Here is a 17,859-nt window from a genome sequence, read left to right as displayed (position 1 = left end):
ATAGATTCATATTTATTTGTCAACATCACATGACCCTAAAATCCAAACTGAAATTTTTACCCAATGTTCTGGCAAACTGGATCTTTAGTTTGCATCGAAGTACATTCTGTTATTAATAAAAATTACAATACTGATATTATATTTTGCCAACTGATCCAATGGCCCAACGTGTAAGCGAATAATTAATGTTCGTTATGTAATGTTCTAATGTATTTAACGTGCTTGGCAGAAATATATCTAAATTCTGGGCATAAATGAAAACAGACATCAGTCTGAACGATTATAACTGAACACTCGACTGATGCTGTTGATGTGTCGGACCACGCATTCAGTTCCAGGGTTTCAGCTTGTACTCGAGGAATCTCGCAGTGTGTCTGTTGGCATGCGTGATCTCCCATTTTTCCATCCACGGACTCGGCATTGTTGTGTCAAACTCGTCCACATCCGGGTCATACAACTATATCAGATGGAAGAAAGGATGTCAAGGGACCAAACATTTGGGACAATCTTTAAAACCCCCCACATAAATCATACAATAAATGTGTTTCTGAAAACAATGGGAACATATGCCTTTGTCCAGTTCTCAGAGAAAAGAATTAGACCAACGTTTTAAAAGAAATGACTGCATAAAATGTAAAATATTCTGTCTCTGATAAAATTTCCATCAACCACAAAAAATTTTTATAGCAAAGATGTTACAGTTTGACTGCAGCATGAAACAACACGCTGTCACTCAGTTTTGTGCCCACTGCGTAGATAATGAATAATCAATTATCCATATCTAGATATCGGTGTTATAACTCGGTAATATCATGACGACGGTGACGTAATGTTTACTGGGGCGGTGGGGCAGCCCAGTGGTTAAAGCGTTCGCTCGTCACGCCGAAGACCCGGGTTCGAAGCCCCACATGGGTACAATGTGTGAAACCCATGTCTGGTGTCCCCCGCCGCGATATTGCTGGAATATTGCTAATAGTCACTAATTCCCTACTAATCGTACTTTCTTCTCTGTTTCCTGAAGTTCGTCCCAGTTGACCTTGAGGTCAGGGTCTTTGGCAGACCTCATGAGGACTCCTTGCCGAATTCCGTAAAAACCGACAGGCTTGTTAGGTGCCTGCCATCGCAGGTCCAAGCTCCAACGGATATCAGTCGATAGGTTGGGTAGGCTGAAAATATCAAACAGAACTATGGACCTGTAGATCGTATGCCTTGATAAAATATTATATCCTATCTGTCAAAACTAAATTAGGTTACTTTGGGTTATTTTCCTTCCATTGTTGGTACGGGTCTCTCTCAGTCCATCTCAAATCTAAAATAGACAAAATTGTTAACACTGCAAGTAAAATCGCTGGAGTCAGATTTGAATGTTTATCATCAATATATGAGCGGCAAATCGTGAATCAAGCTGTCAAAATCATATCTGACCGTACTCACTACTTAAATTCGGAATACAACCTCCTCCCTTCAGGCCGCCGCTACAAAGTTCCAATTGTGAAAACTAAGAGAGCCCGTACATCCTTTATTCCAAGTACCATATCTCTCTTAAACAAATGTGAAGATACCTAAATCAAAGAATTTATGTAAATATGTTTGGTATCTCTCTGATGTGTCAGTAGCTCTGCTGATGTAACACAAATTCCTGAAAAGGCATTAAAGTATTATTCTATTCTATAGTTTTCACACACACACACACACACACACACACACACACACACACACACACACACACACACACACACACACACACACACACACACACACACACACACACACACACACACACACACACACACACACACACACACACACACACACACACACACACACACACATTGTGAAAGATCCACTGGAGCCAGTCCCTGGACGCATTTGAAAACAAGAACGAATACTTTGTATTGGATTCTGAATTTGATTGGGAGCCAATGGAGATTTTGCATGACAAGGGTAGTGTGTACAATCTTCTTTGTTCTGCAGAATATATTTATAACATTAATTGGATGAAAAACGATGCAGCTGCAGTGAGTTCAAGGTCAAATGAAACTTTATAACCTGTTATAACCAGGTTTAATCTCTTGGGTTGGTACAAAAGTACTTTAATATTGCATTGATTGTATTAAGTGTGTCATGTTTGTGATTTTCTTTTAGCCTCTTTACATAGGGCTGGTGTATCGGGCAAGTTTTATAATACATGTATTATTGCATCAATGTATTCCAATCTTTCAGCCTGTGTCAGAACTAAACTTGGCCTTTCATCTTGTTTTAAATGTTCTGTAGGTACAAGGCAGGGATGTATTCTAAGCCCACAGATGTTTCTTATATTTATTGATAATCTTCGTAAAAAATTAGAATTGGAGGTAGGTCAATTGTTCTCGAATCTATGTGTACTTATGTTTGCAGATGACATTTCGGCACTATCTGGCACGTGTAATTTGCTTCAAAAGAAATTAAATGTTTGTAATAGTACAGGGATGAAAGTTAACTTAAACAAAACCAAGATTATTGTCTTTAGAAATGGGGGGCCTCTTCGTCATTATGAGAAATGGTTTTATAATGGTTCCCCTGTTGAAACGGTTTCTTTTTATAGGTATTTAGGATTAGGGCCTCTTTACTGAATAAATACTGTCTGTCTGTCTGTCTGTTTCATGTTTACGTCATGTTTACATGTTTAAATTGTCACGAACATGCGTCTACAGGCAGCTTTCCTTTGGGACCTGTTCTGAAATATTTACTTCAGTAAAAAGCTTCAACACGATTTCAGTTAACTATTTGAATCATACCGTGAGTTTTCTGTATTGCTTCACACCTCATAGTCTTTTACCTTCTGCCATCAAGCTCGGCATACACATGACATAAACGCGAAAAGTTTAAGCCTGGGATGCTGGGCATATATATATATATGGGATTTTACTGCTGCTTCAACGACTTCTACGAACACAGAGCTGTCAACACCTCCAGTCCCCACCTAGCTTTGCTCCAAGGCTGTACTGAAGGCTAAGCCCATGGATGTATTGTAATTCTATCCTTTAAAGAGGCAAGTCTAGATAAAGGGACAGTAAGGACGCCAGTGTGTTATTTTAATTATTTCATGAAATATATCATTTAAACTAATAATTGTTACCTTAGAGACTTGTGCATCTATAACCGTAGACCTGAGAACGTGATTTTTCACAATAGAGATGTGTCCCACCTCCAAACCGTGAGAGACGACAGGTTTGATGTACATGAAATAGGCTTTGAAGGCTGTTAATGTTTGGCTGAAAATTTAACGTTTACACCGACGTTTTTCAGGTATAACGTTTGATCTCCATATACCATGATTGGTTGGTTGCCTAGTGCGGCACTCAGCAATATTCCAACCATATGGAGGTTCTCTGTAAATAATCGAGTCTGGACCAGACAATCCAGTGATCAACGGCATGAGCATAGATCTATGCAATTGGGATACGATGACGTGTCAACCTGGTCAGCGAGCCTGACCACCCTATCCCTTTAGTCGCCTCTTACGACAAGCATGGGTTGCTGAAGACCAATTCTAACCACATAGCATGAAGATTTATGGCGTAATCCCGATTAGGTATTGTTAGCACTCGCCTTCTGTGGGGGACCAGGTTATTGAGCAACAACATCCCGCCATACGGCACTGGGCATATCCTTCTATCTCTCTCCATGTCAACCCCTGCAACACACGGTACAAACACTCATTCACAAAGCTCATTTCTGATCATGATTCCTCGATCAAAGATCCAGGTGCTTTAAAGGGACGTAACTCCGTACAGAGAAATGTGTCTGAGACATATCACATCAGGAATCTAACCAAATCAACCTGCTCTCTTGCAACCTGTGATAAATATGTTACTAATACATACATACTAAGTTTTATTCTTGGTTGTTTCCATCTTGAAGAGGCGTAGTTTTATGTGCAACAACCAGGTAACCCATACAGCTATAAACACTATATCTCTATGTTCTGCCGTTCTGAACACGTACATGATGTACACATTCGTGATGACACATATACAATTTTGTAACAGCATTGATTAATAACCCATATGGTGAAAGGGGGTCTACTCTTTGGAAACTGGATCTGACAAAAATTTACAAACAATTTATATAAACGATACTGTAAACGTAAGTTCCTGGGTCCCAATCCACAAAGCGTTCGTAACGTTACGACCTGTCGTAACTCTATAGTTTACCACTACGAATACTTTGTGGATCGGGGCCCAGTCTTCTAACAGCAAACCACTTTTCAACACAACGGCAGCCATTTTGATCGACATTTTGTACATTATATTGTTATCTCTTACATTGTGTGTGTTTTGTATAAGACCCGTGTACCTACCAAGTGCCGCAGACATTTCGTCCTCTGGCAGAATGACGTACCACGTGTCTGCCCAACAGCATGTGTGTTTGCCAACACGCCCCGAACGGTGTCCGCCCACAATCATCTGGAGTGAGTGAGTTAATTGTGTGTTTTCAGTTAGGTCACGGTCTGTCCACTTCGAGGGAGAAAACCCCGCAGTAACACAATACAAACATGTTTACTTTCCTTCAGGTTTAGGAGAATAATTTTGGCAGAACAACGATCATATCTGGACTTCGTTTCACGACAAGCGGATCCTGACACGTCAAAGTTGAATAACTCTCAAGAGCGAATTTCACCAACCAAACTTCTCAGTTTTCAGTTTATAAGACTGTTTATATCATTACATTACTCCATACATTAATAACAAGATATTTTCATTCTACCAGGAAATGAATAAGATTTCTTACTTCCATACAACCAGTAGTCTCATTAGTGTCGAGAAGGGGTATCCAAGCGGCCGGCTGTAACACGCCGTAGGTGCTGTTTTCCAGGTAGGCCGCATCTGTAAAGTTGAGAAGTGAGTGAGTATGTTTTTACGCCGCTTTTAGGAATATTCAAGCAATTTCACGGCGTGGGGCACCAGACATGGGCTTCACACATTGTACTAAAGTTGAGAAGTGAGTGAGTATGTTTTTACGCCGCTTTTAGGAATATTCAAGCAATTTCACGGCGTGGGTCACCAGACATGGGCTTCACACATTGTACTCATGTGGGGAATCAAACCCGGGTCTACGGCGTGACGAGCGAACGCTTTAACCACTAGGCCACCCCACCGCCCCAGAATGATAAGTGATTAGGTGAGAATGTACGGGGTTGTTAGGATTGAGGTTGCGGTTGGCATTGGGGTTAGTAAAACGACAACTTTGTGACAGGCATGTTTATCGTGCAAACAAACCACTGATCATTATATTTATTCGTACTTAAAATCAGCTAAACAGGGCGTAGCCAAAGGATATTTATATATAATTTAGTCTCCAGTGGAGAGAAACACGTTTAAACACACTCAGTGAGTGCGTGAGTTTAGTTTTACGCCGCACTCAGCAGTATTCCAAGTATATGGCGGCGGTCTGTAAATAATCGAGTCCGGACCAGACAATCAACTGATCAACAGTATGACCATCGATCTATGCAATGTGGATATGGTGGCATGTGTTTAAACACACTTTGTTTGTGTCACTATTATTGGCGGTCTTTTACCATGCACCGAAAAAACATCGCCCGAATAGAGACTCACCTTGGTGCCAAGGTACAGTGGTAGCCTCGTTCTGCGGAGTCTTATAGCGCAGATTCCACACTGGGTGTCCCATGATATTTGGACCAATCAGCTGCTCAACTGCATTCAGTAGTCGTTCATTGGTCCACAGGTCTTTGAATTCCTTATAAGAATAAGACAACGAGATTTGAGGTCATTACTTGATAGCAATTCATAATGACATACTTATCCTATAGATGTAACCGTACTACACGAGTCGCGCAGTAGTCTCTGCCTATAGCAGAGATTTCCTATGACTGAGAAAAAGAGGCAGGTCGTTTTCATTTACTGATAATTTAATTCAATAGTCCGCTTATATGGCGCTCATATCCAGGCACATTGCCCGCCGACGGTGCTACGTACATTACTTTTACCGGTCATGGGACACTATCGTACTTTCGGATACTTGTTCAACTTCCTGGGGATCATACAGCCATGCTGCCTGTTAGGCGCAATAATCTAAACACTCACGTTGCCAGCACATCCTGACGGGTACCCATTTTACAGCTGGGTGAACTGAGACAATGTGGATCTAAGTATCTTGTCCAAGGATACTACGGAAATGTGCCCACCTCGGGACCCAACAATAGGTGCCTCCACCGGGGATCGAACCCGGGCCTTCAGCGAGATAGGCAGACGCCTTACCACTGCACTATTGCGCTCCACACACACACACTCACACACACGCACGCACGCACGCACGCACGCACGCAAGCGCGCGCACCATGAACCGTAGTAAGGGATCGTTAATAATTTATTGCGTGTGTGTGTGTGCGTGCGTGCGTGAGATATATTATGATTTAGGGGGTGGGGGGTTCACCCATTTTGTTCTGTTGAGGTAGGGGGTCAGCGATTTTGCACATAGAAATATTAAGATATTAAGTTTCAAAGGAAAGAGAGAGAGAGGGGGGTGGGGGAGAGAATCATTGGTTTTGTACTTTCATATCACATGTTAATGTTGGTATCTGGCTCATTCCGAGTGCCTACCTGTACAAGTCTGCTCTGCTTGATAGTCAGTATGGTGGAGCCAGGGAACTCATTCTCTATGGCACCAAGCCTCTGGAACAGTCCTTTGTCTTTGTGCAGGCCTGATAGAGACACAGGTGAGATTACAATTCTATTATGTATTTTGGACATTCTCTTTAAAATGTCCAATATTTGTCAGCTGCCGTTTTGATCTGAAGCAAGACTTTGAACTATCAAAAGTTCACTTGGACATTGATACCATTCTTTACGGCAACCCTGCTCTGTCAAATACTATTAATGAAAATATCTTTAGACATGTGCATAAATACATTGTTCGAAGTAAGCGCTTCGATTAATCAATAATATGTCCTAATATTATTATGTCCATTCATTACGTCCATTCATTATTGTTCATGTTTCTGATGGGAGCGGGCGATAATAAGTTACATAACTTGTGCCCAATCCCTTTTAACATTGAATAAAATATGTTCATAAATTCTAAAGAATTGATACAATGATACTAGAACAAGAACTGGTTCATTTCGCTTTAACAAGCTGACATGTAAGTGCCTCATGAATGCAAACAGTTGTTGAATCAGTTTGCAATTTTGATTTTATGATATTTATGTAGAAAACACATAACCCAGTGTGAGTGAGCGGGGTGGTAAGCAGCTTCAAGAAATCTGCTACAAAAATCATGTAGGGGGACATCAGAAATATGCCTGACACATTGTGCTTACGTTAGAAACTGGAGTGCTGGGCGTTATCAGCACGAGACTACCTGCTCGAAATGTCTAAGTGTGACTTATGTTTTAAGATCGTATATGTAAGCTCAAACAATGAAAACACTTTCCCTTAACGTCTTCAATATTTGTTCAATTACAGGAACCACCAAAATGTTCCTCCTATTGTTGCCATGCCAACACTCATCCTACTGCGCCATCATGTAGGTTATGTTATCGCAGGTGACGTCTCTTCAACAGTTGGGTCCCCTCCGTTAAAGAGTATACTCAACAACATGATATTTCCAGTTATTGGTCAATGCTAATATTGTTAGGTACATGCTATTCATTGGACGGACGGTAGTGTTGACAATAGTAACCTTTGTCAATATGACCAAAGTTATTATGAAAAGCCTTCTGTCATGTGACATCACAGCTTTAAAATCATTTTGATGCTGTCGAAGGGTCTGCTAAAACAGTGTTTTGTTTGTTTGTTGTTTAACGCCGCACTTAACCCACTATTCTCTCTTCTGATTCACTGTTTAGTCACCCGTGAAGATTTGGTCTTCAGAAACCCATGCTTGTCGTTTGAGGCGACTAACGGGATCGGGTTGTCAGGCTCGCTGACTTGGTTGACACATGTCATCGCAGCCTAATTGCGTAGATCGATGCTCATGATGTTGATCACTGGATTGCCTCGTCCAGACTCGATTATTTACAGACCGCCGCCATATAGCTGGAATATTGCTGAGTGCGGCGTTAAACAACAAACAAACAAACAAACAAACAAACAAACCGACCTTGTGGACAATTTACGTACTCTCCAAACCCATTCCCTAGCATATTGCGTAAAAACGAAAAACGGCAACAATGGCATCTTCGTCAACTCCCATCCTTTTATACCACCGGTTCTTGTTAACCAAAATGTCGCGTGGATGAAGATGGTGGCCACCCGTGATCTCATTATAACACACAGGACCTGTTTCAGTACCAAAAGATAATAAGGCAATTTAATGTTGAATTGTATACTTATGAAAATGTACTTTGTATTTTTCCTTTTCTGTGTAGATTTTGTGCAAACTCGTCCACAAGTTTCTCTACAGCGTCTCGGCAAGGTTGAAGATCCTCAGGTGAGAAGAAATCCTCCACTACTACGAATCCCTGCAAATAATAGTCTGTATATGGCTGGTGGACGTTGTACTAATTGTGAGATGTCCTATGGTTCTTCGCATAAGATACTCATTTATAAAATACATTGCACAACATCGATGAACTACGGTTTGAGAATGAATGCTACCAGTATGTATGGTCTTGAACATAATTCTTGTATTACCTGTGGACTTTAAGAGGACGACTGACTCATGCTACACAACGAAGGAATTAGTCACACCGGCGTCTGCAGCGACCACTCTAGCCTTGCTCCAAGGCTGTACTGAATACTGAGCTCAGGGATGTATAGTAATTCTATCCTTCTGAGAGGCAACCGGACAGTACAGGGCCCCTGCCTGTGATCCTGTGTGTTAAATCTATTATCTTTTAGAAATTATCATTTAAACTATTAATTTTTACCTTAGAGACTTGTGCAAGTCCACGACCACTCATACCTTATGCCGGAGTGCAGAATTCCGCAGTAGTGTAAATGTTATCTGACCATGAGTGACATGACTGTAACGGCTATGGGTACCTGGCAAGAGCCTGGCGATGTCAAAGGTTAACGTTGGAAGTTACTCCTAGGATAAGACAGCTTTGACAAGGCAACCTGGCCACACCCCATTTGTGAATAGGTTTGAACCCCAGCCTTGGACGATCCCAGTGTCGATGTTGATCTTGAAAATGGTATAATAACTTAATGGCCCGTATATGTTCAACATATAAACTTCAGTTAAAAACATTCAGTAATTCATGGTGTAACAGACCATGTGGGTTGTTTTGAAATTGCCTCATGTTTTACATTTGCGGCTTTCCGAAGTCTTTTGACAGACTCAGGTGAAACACAATGTGGAATCTTTGTTAATGTAAGGTGTAGCAAGACTGTTCAGAGCATCAATATGAACTTTCAATATGGCCGCAGGGCAGCCATTTTTGACATACAAAAATGATTACATCGGATACCAAAAGCCCTGTTTGAAAAAAAATACAAATCATGTGATGTCCGTTGATTTCCTTCATTTTCCTACTTCGTGAAAGAACTTCTTGATTTGATCTCCAGAGAGATGGCCTGGCTTCTTCTCCTTGGGTTGTTCCGGCATCTTTGTGAAGACGGCAGGGTTGGACTCGTCCGACCAACCGGGGTAGCTTTTGTCCTCCATCTTCTTTCAAATCCTGAAAATAACACCAATGTACCTTGTAGATATTTGGTTGTGGAATCCACTCTGGGATGTAGCTTAGGAGAGTCATCCTAAGAGGAATATGTCCAGCTTAAAAACAACAGTTTAACACGAATGTGAAAATTCTTCTTAAGGATTTTACAAGAGCTTCTCGCCCAACCTTTGTTTGCACTCGGTGTCACTCTCCTACCCAGGTAATTCCTTGCTGTCAGCCGCTATACTTTTGGAACATTGCTGAGTGCGGCGTAAAACAAGAAACCAACTAACGAATCAACTTTGCTGTCAATCAAGTAGCGAGACGTGACGATTCGTCACACTCTTTTCAGAGGCCATTCAACGAAATGCACATGCTTTTCATGTTATCTATTTTTTTAAAGTGCAGATAAAATAAATGTTAAGCATAGTGTATTCTATTTTCCATTCCATGTAAAACGTGTCAGTGTGTGGCTGTACATTTCAGTGACATACAGCAGACGGAGCGTTGTTCTGATATTGTTTTTAACTCAGTTAAATGGGGTTTTGTACATGCAGAATCTGTCACTTCAGGAACGGCTAAGTGCAGTAACTGGCATGATTGAACAAAACAGAACACTGTGACACGAGCTCTTATCGTTTCACGGTTAAAAATTAGAAGATTACACTCAAGATATCAAGCAGGTTTTGAGTGGCATTTAGAAGTTGGTCTGTTGAACAAGGAAGGTAGTTTATAGATATAATAACATGGAGGAAACGAACAAACTTTCATGTTCTTTAAAAACTCGAGCGGTTCCTCCATTGGAGCATGATCACAATCAATTATCAAAGTATATCTATGCGAGAAATATCAGGTAATCAAACATCACATGTTGATTCGTTACACAGGATATACAGCATACAACTACATATTTAAAGCCGCGTAGTATTAATGAAATAAAATTAGATTAAATTAAAATATTCAACCCTAAACCCTAAACCTGGAGGTAACATATAGTTAAGGTACGATAGATTAAACTTAAGACGAAAGTAAAGTTTCTTACCTGAGTAAATAAACGACGTGTTTATTACGCAGTTACAGGGTAATTTGTGACTGTGTGTCGTTCCTATGGTATACCTGTTCCAGTTGTCAGCTGTTGCCTATCTCGACTGACGATAAGGTGCCTACTGCACACTTAAGTTGCTCTATCTTGACAGGATTGTGTAATATTTGTTTTTGTTTTTCAAAACATGTACATGTACATGTACAATGTAAATAAAGATATATACTGAAAGCCATTAAAAATGCAATTTGACATTCATACTTTCTTTACTCACACTAATTCCAACATATATAAACCTAACTGGCAGATATGTTTTAAGTGAACATCTGTGAATAATTTCATCTGAAAATGTCCAGTCAACAACAACATCAGTGACGCAACAACGACATCAAACAAAGGAGGGCTCACTTGCAGTCAATGTCGTGTGTGTTCACCGTGCGCTGCAAGACATGCTCGCAGTCTTTGGGGCATTGAAAGACACACATATCTCAGGAACAGCTGTTGGATGGTCTGCAGCCTCTGATGGTCTGTGGTCTGATCATGACACCACCCCCTCCAAAACGATCATTTTCAAGGACACAGTTTGGCGCAAGTCTTTCTCCTTTACGCCGATAAATCTGTTGACGTCCATCTGCAAGGGATAAGTTAAACCTGGATTCATCTGAAAAAATGACATCTGGCCATGTCCTGTTGCCAAGATTGGCCCCATTTGCTGCTCATCGCTGTCTGGCAAGTCTGTGGCGATGCAATAAGGTTGGACAACGGTACGGGTGACGACACCGGATGTTGAAGGCAGCAAGGCGTCCTTGCACCTTTTGGGCTCTGAAATGGTGTTGACTTATCCCAATTGTCCTCCTTGCCTAATCATCAGCTGTTTGGAACCGATTTCGCAAGTGTGAAACTCGGATATTTCGGTTTTGTCGAGCTGTTATCACAGGTGGTGCACTAGGCCGTGGTCGATCATCAGCAACCCTTCCGGGAGCCCGAAAACGTTCTCTGAGTCGACTTACAGTGGATGGATGCACATTAAAGTGCCTTGCAATCATCACATCTGAAGCACCTTGGCTGACCATACCGATAATCTGATTCCTTTCGTCATGTGTCAAGTGTGGCATTTTCTCAAAGTGATTGAGTTCAAAAATTCCTTGTGCTTTTACAGGGCCTGGGTGCAGATAATGCATGTGCACAACGTGTTTCATGAATGTGGTTGTGTTTACGAGAAATGTCAAAGGTTCAGTTTTAAGAATCAAAGTTCACGTGAGAGGAATGCTCCGGGACTCGAACTTGAAATGGGCCAGAATAACAGCCTTTTATCCCTACATCCTCTGTATCGCAGTAAAAAAATCTTCAATAGAACTTTTGCGTTTTTAATGGCTTTCAGTATATAATAACTGGACACATCCGAGTTGTCTTTTTCTACATGCAACATTCACTCACACACTCACTCCTCACAAAAAACTTTAACAACACGAATTTTTTGTCTCATTACAGTTTCATTTATTGAAATTGCAAATGACTGAATGATGCAATAGAAAGTTGAAACCTATGTACACACGATTAACAAAATGATATTGAATGGTATAGAGCAATAACAGATTTACAAAGCATCAAAAGCATGTACCCGTGAAAAAGCAAAATGTGCCACATTGATGGAGCAAAATCTTAACATTAAAAAAGTTCAGCGATGCAGTGTTCAGTAACGCGAATGACCACCATGGGCACGAATGCAAGCTTCTGCACGTCTTGGCATTTATCAAATGAGCCTGCCAAGTTGCTGTTGCTGTTCTGCCATTCTCTCTGTTAAACCTGCTCAAGTTGATCCAGAGTCTGGGGGCGAACATGGACACCGTTAACACGCCTTTCAAGAATGTCCCAAGCATGTGCAATGGGATTAAGATCAGGTGACCTTGCTGGCCAGTCCATATGTGTGATGTTGTTGATCTGAAGAACATCACTAACAACTCATGCTCGATGTGGACGGACATTATCATCCATAAAGATGAAGTTAGGACCCGCTTTTTGCGTCAGACGAATGATTACAGGTGTGACACTTTAATCCCTGCACCATACACCAGTCATGGTACCCCGTCTAATGACTACAAAATCTATTCTCTGCCCAACTCTGATGTCGCCCCATACCATCAAACTTCCACCACCGTAATGATCGTGTTCAGCAATTGTACATAGTTGACATATCTTTCATTGCTGTTTATCCAGACACGTGCCCTACCATCGTTGAAGGCAGAATCTTGATTCATCTGTAAGAGAACATTCCGCCAACAATAGACCTTCCAATTACGGTATTGATTTGCCCAAGTAAGCCCCAACTGTCGATGATGTGCAGACAAGGGAATGCCTTGTTGGGTCATCTGGACCTTAGTCCTTCAGCATGAAGCCTGTTCCTTACTGTCTGTGTTAAAACTCTGTTTCTTGAAATTCTCTGAAGGTCCTTCTGGAGAGATCTGGTCGTGGTGGACCTAGTTCTCCGGGCGAGTGTGGCCAAATAACGATCTTCTCGAGGAATTGTGACCCTTGGACGACCTGTGCGTGGCCTCTCTGGTATGAGTCCAGTTTGGTGGTATCGAGTCATCGCTCTTGAAATCACGCTGCAGTGAACATTAAAATGATACGCAACAGCGGTTTGGGTCATACCCCCTGTACCATTCCCACTGCTTGAGCCACCTCAGTTGCCGTCAAGTGACGTCGTTATGGTCGAAAGGTTCTCCTTACCGTCAGTTTTCAACCGATGTGCATGCCACACATTTGCATGTTGTTTCTGAGGATGGTTGTGTTCGGGTGATGATATCAATGTTATCACATAAATCAATTTGACAGTCACAAAAGGTTGTGTATTTGTTGAAAATTTACCTTTCAGTAAAGTATCGCCAAAAAGATAAAGATAAAAGATATTATACTGAAAACAATACTTGTTGCTTAATTTTTATGAAGAGTACATCTAATAATACAGAAAAAAATTAATTCACATCATCAATGTTTACACTTGAAAAAGTTTGTCATATGGTTTCCATTTGTTATGGTATTCCAGTAACCTTGCTTTGCTATAATATCTGATTTTTATCTGATTTGATCTTGCATTAAAAGTTCAATTCTTTTTGAAATACGGATAGACGCAGTATTCGGTTTGTAAGTTTACATTTATAGATGTGAAGTTTAGCTAATAATAGCATCGGTTTGGAAGGATTCTGAAATATCAAATAACACTAGATCACAGTGGAATATAATTCTGGTAGCATGTGAACATTTCAACATAATCCACAGAGAGAGTATTGATTCAGGTTCGAATTTACAAAATGCACATAGATTGCTATAAACATGGTTCATGTTACTTCAATATGTATTGACTGGTATAATTCTATGTAATTGCCTGCACTGAATCCTTCTTAACTTAGGATCAGATGTTGTTTCAAATGCTTTGATAAATGTATTTGACCAGTTAAATCTTATTAATATTTCCTCTTCCCATTTTCAATCATCTTCAGATTTTCTTCAATCTGTGTCATAACATAATAATATTGTTTCGAACCTCTGTTAGAAGAAAGCAACTGAGTAATAATATCTTTTTCATAAAATGTTTTGCTAAACAATTATTGTTTTTATTGATAACTCCAATCATTAAAAAACCGGGACTGGATCCTAATGTTTTGAAGAACTATCGTCCAGTGTCAAATGTATCCCCTGTATCTATGTGTATGGAGAGGATAGTAGCATCACAATTACAGCGTCATCTAAAAGAAAACAATCTTACTGAATCATTCCAATCTGCATACAAACCCTGCCATAGCACCGAGACTGCTCTTGCAAAGGTTCACAATGATATCATGTCCTCCATGGGTAATCAAAATGTTACTCCTCTTGTGCTCCTGGATTTGTCATCCGCTTTTGATACTATTGCTCTGCGGATTAGGTAAACGCCTTGGTGTCCGTGGAATTGCACTTCAGTGGATCAAATCTCTCAGATTGTTCAATGTCTGTGAAAATTCAAAATGTGCTTTCTGATAAGCCAGCAAATAAATGGGGTATGCCTCAGGGCTCGGTTCTTGGCCCCCTTCTTTTCTCTTTGTACATTTTGCCCATAGGTGACATTATAAGGAAACGCTCAATGGGATTTCATTTGTATGCTGACGACAACCAGCTTTATATCTCATTCAAAATTGCTGACCTCTTCCTCGACCTTACAAGACTGGAGCATTGGATTGCCAACATCAGGCGCTGGATGAGTTCCAATTACTTGAAACTTAATGATGAAAAAGCAGAGGTCTTGATCATGGGTTCAAGACAGCAACAACGAAAAATCCACCCTGATTCTGTTAGCATTCGATTCGAAGATACTTCAGTGTTTCCAACCACCAGTGCTCTGGGAGTCACTTATGATGAAAAAAAACCCGACAATGGATACTCACATATCCCTCCTCAGCGGAGCACTTTTCCACAGCATTTATAATATCGGCAAAGTGCGTTACCTTCTGGATACACCTACCACCAAGCTGTTGATGAAGTGCCTTGTGTCTTCCAAGATTGATAACTATAATGCCCTATATGCACATTTTCCAAACAAAGCCATCTTCAAGGTACAGAGAATTCAGAACTCGGCAACTAGGTGTATCTCTAAGATCCCTAAATCAGAGCATATGACATGCATCTTAAAGCCATGCATTGGCTCCCTGTTTCCTCTTGGATTGTCTACAAGATTTGCTGCATGACTCATGACTGTCTCTTCAATGACAGTTATCCATCATATCTAAAGGACCTGATCTCCCTTTACTCTCCAGAACGCTCACTCCTATCGTCCAATGATCACCAACTCAATCAACTGCTATCCACCTCTGTGATGTCTGATCGCCCCTCAGTTTGCAGTCCCATGATCTGGAACTCTCTACCTTCAGAATTAAGGACCACTATCATCCAAGGAGGATTTCAAGTGTCTCCTCAGAACACACCTTTTTCGCATTGCCTTTCTCTAGACTATGGATTTTGTCGGAACATTTGTTCCTTGACTTGTTCTGATTTTGTCAAAGCGCCAGCGAGCACCTATTGATGGATACTAGGCTCTATATAAATAAATACTTAGGTGTGCATTTTACCAATCATCTTTCCCAAACTTTCGATGTTAGAGAAACAGTCCATTTGTATGCATGCAAGAAATTTCTGGGCGTAAAAACAGCCACGTCAACTCTTGTATGGTTCACGGAGAAAGTGGAAGATATCCATTGTACATAGAATCAAATGTAAAAATGATTAGATACTGGTTAGAATTATTAATAAATGCCTTCATACAGATTGCCACGAAAATGTTATGATATGATGATACTATGTGATAGCCATGGAAAACGTAATTGGGTAACAGAAATAAAACACTTGTTACGTTCATCCTGAAACTCATACGTTTATATCATTGATGCATAATTCCAGTAAAACACATTTAGAAGGATTGTTCATATATATTCACAAAAGCTTTCATTCTCAGAAAAAATGTACTACTACCCGTACATGATTAATTATTGTACTACAGGTTTGTGGCCTTTCAGTATGAAATAAAGATTGATTGTATATAAATCCATTATTATGTTTTTCATATTAAGAATAGTATGCAGCAGAGAGGGTTCGGGTGATCCTGGCAGTCAGGCTGGTAAGGCTCATCATCACATCGGGGCCCGTGCCCCCTCTACACGCAGCCCAGGCAGCGAATGGGACTTCTCCCAGGAAGCGCTGCCTAGTGGAACCCACCAAGAACTTTCCGGAGAATATGAAGGCTCCCCAACACTGCAGCCTTCTCTGCATTACCCAGAGTGTCAGAAGGGCTATGCTCGCGGTGGAGAACCCGGGCACTCTGATGATCTGCGCCAAGAGATCAGTAGGTACCAAACCAACATAGTTATATACAACTTGTAATTTATATTTGTTGCACCATTTCCATAAACCACTGGCCAAGTACATTCTATACACCGTTCATGACGAACGTGTATGTAATGTAATGAATTATGTTACCATTTCCATTGCGGTATAGGCTCTTTTTTGTGTGTCGTTGATTTCAGTGTTAAAACATCACAATTTGTGCGTTGTCTGGATACATGTTTATGTTTACCTATAAACGCGTGGCACGTGCATTATCGGGACCGGGCGGTGGGGTAGCCCAGTGGTTAAAGCGTTCGCTCGTCGAGCCGAAGACCCGAGTTTGATTCCCCACATAGGTACAATGTGTGAAGACCATTTCTGGTGTCCCCACCATTTTATATTGTTAGAAGCAGCGTAAAACCATACTGACTCACTCATTCATTAATGAGCTTGCCTGGTCGCACGTCTCTATCCCAGACCCAATATCGTCGGATCATTTGTTTTCGGACATCGTTTGTATTCAGACGGTAGTGCTCACTCGGACTATAGCAGGGGTTGCTGCGTCTCACAGCGTGTGATTGGTTGAAGTTATCGTTTATAGTGAGTGAGTGAGTTTAGTTATACGCCGCTTTTAGCTATATTCAGATGATAGTCAAGACTTGTTCTTCCTTGTAGTGACGTTCTCTAATCAACAGAGTTCACTGTCAGCATCAGGTCAGTCCCATCTGATTGCTTGCTCTACGACAAAGGCAACTGTTGTGAGATTTCTCACCACATAAACGTTATAACACTGATGTTATTCCATAGCGAGTGAGTGAGTAAGTATGGTTTTACGCCGCTTTTAGCAATATTCCAGCAATATCACGGCGTGGAACACCAGAAATGGGCTTCATATATTGTACCCATGTAGGGAATCGAACCCGAGTCTTCGGCGTGACGAGCGAACGCTTTAACCACTGGGCTACACCACCGCTCCTATCATTTATATGCTAGTGGCATGATTTACAACTGCAAATAATCGACACAACAGCAGATGTCCTTAGGTGCCCGAGAACCCATAACGCAAGGATAAAATGAATTGAAAAATGACTCCCGTCCATGATTTGGCAAGTTTAGATGGCCACAGGTGGGTTTAATGATAATCAACGTGCTCCTTGAGGGTCACATGCAACGTAAAACATAACTTTGCAGATTCTGATACCTTTCGGTATGGACTTACAGTAACAAATGATAAAAATTCAATGAATTGATGTTGCCATAACCAGACTAAGACTAGCAAATTGCAATCTTAATCACTATCTACACAAAATCAACCTTCATCCAAACGGCAAATGTATCACTTGCCAAATTCCTGAAA

The 17,859-nt window shown here is 40.9% G+C and overlaps 1 protein-coding gene across 1 annotated transcript; it reads right to left on the bottom strand.

The window, feature by feature from the left end:
* Nucleotides 1–10,769, bottom strand: LOC124276115 (1-deoxypentalenic acid 11-beta-hydroxylase-like). Its single transcript, XM_046711775.1, has 10 exons — nt 10,650–10,769; nt 9,484–9,628; nt 8,350–8,467; nt 6,606–6,706; nt 5,601–5,742; nt 4,774–4,868; nt 4,343–4,448; nt 3,592–3,676; nt 1,001–1,166; nt 1–457 (listed from the first exon to the last, which is right to left on the bottom strand). Exons 2-10 carry the CDS (start codon nt 9,613–9,615, stop codon nt 329–331), a joined length of 1,074 nt encoding a protein of 357 aa, XP_046567731.1. The 5' UTR covers nt 9,616–9,628; nt 10,650–10,769; the 3' UTR covers nt 1–328.
* Between the last annotated feature and the right edge of the window lie 7,090 nt (nt 10,770–17,859).

Source organism: Haliotis rubra, unplaced genomic scaffold (assembly GCF_003918875.1).
Source record: "Haliotis rubra isolate DU_JTF1 unplaced genomic scaffold, ASM391887v1 Scf206, whole genome shotgun sequence".
Lineage (NCBI taxonomy): Eukaryota > Metazoa > Mollusca > Gastropoda > Lepetellida > Haliotidae > Haliotis > Haliotis rubra.
The sequence above is the reverse complement of the archived record's forward strand: the minus strand, read 5'-3'. Positions and strand labels throughout refer to the sequence as shown.

Excerpts from the sequence above, each read along its gene's own strand:
- LOC124276115 (XM_046711775.1), bottom strand. The coding sequence starts at position 9,615 with ATGGAGGACAAAAGCTACCCCGGTTGGTCGGACGAGTCCAACCCTGCC. Across the intron at positions 5,743-6,605 it reads AGCAGAGCAGACTTGTACAG|GAATTCAAAGACCTGTGGAC; the intron begins GTAGGCACTCGG and ends TATTCTTATAAG. Across the intron at positions 3,677-4,342 it reads CGAAATGTCTGCGGCACTTG|GGGTTGACATGGAGAGAGAT; the intron begins GTAGGTACACGG and ends CGTGTGTTGCAG.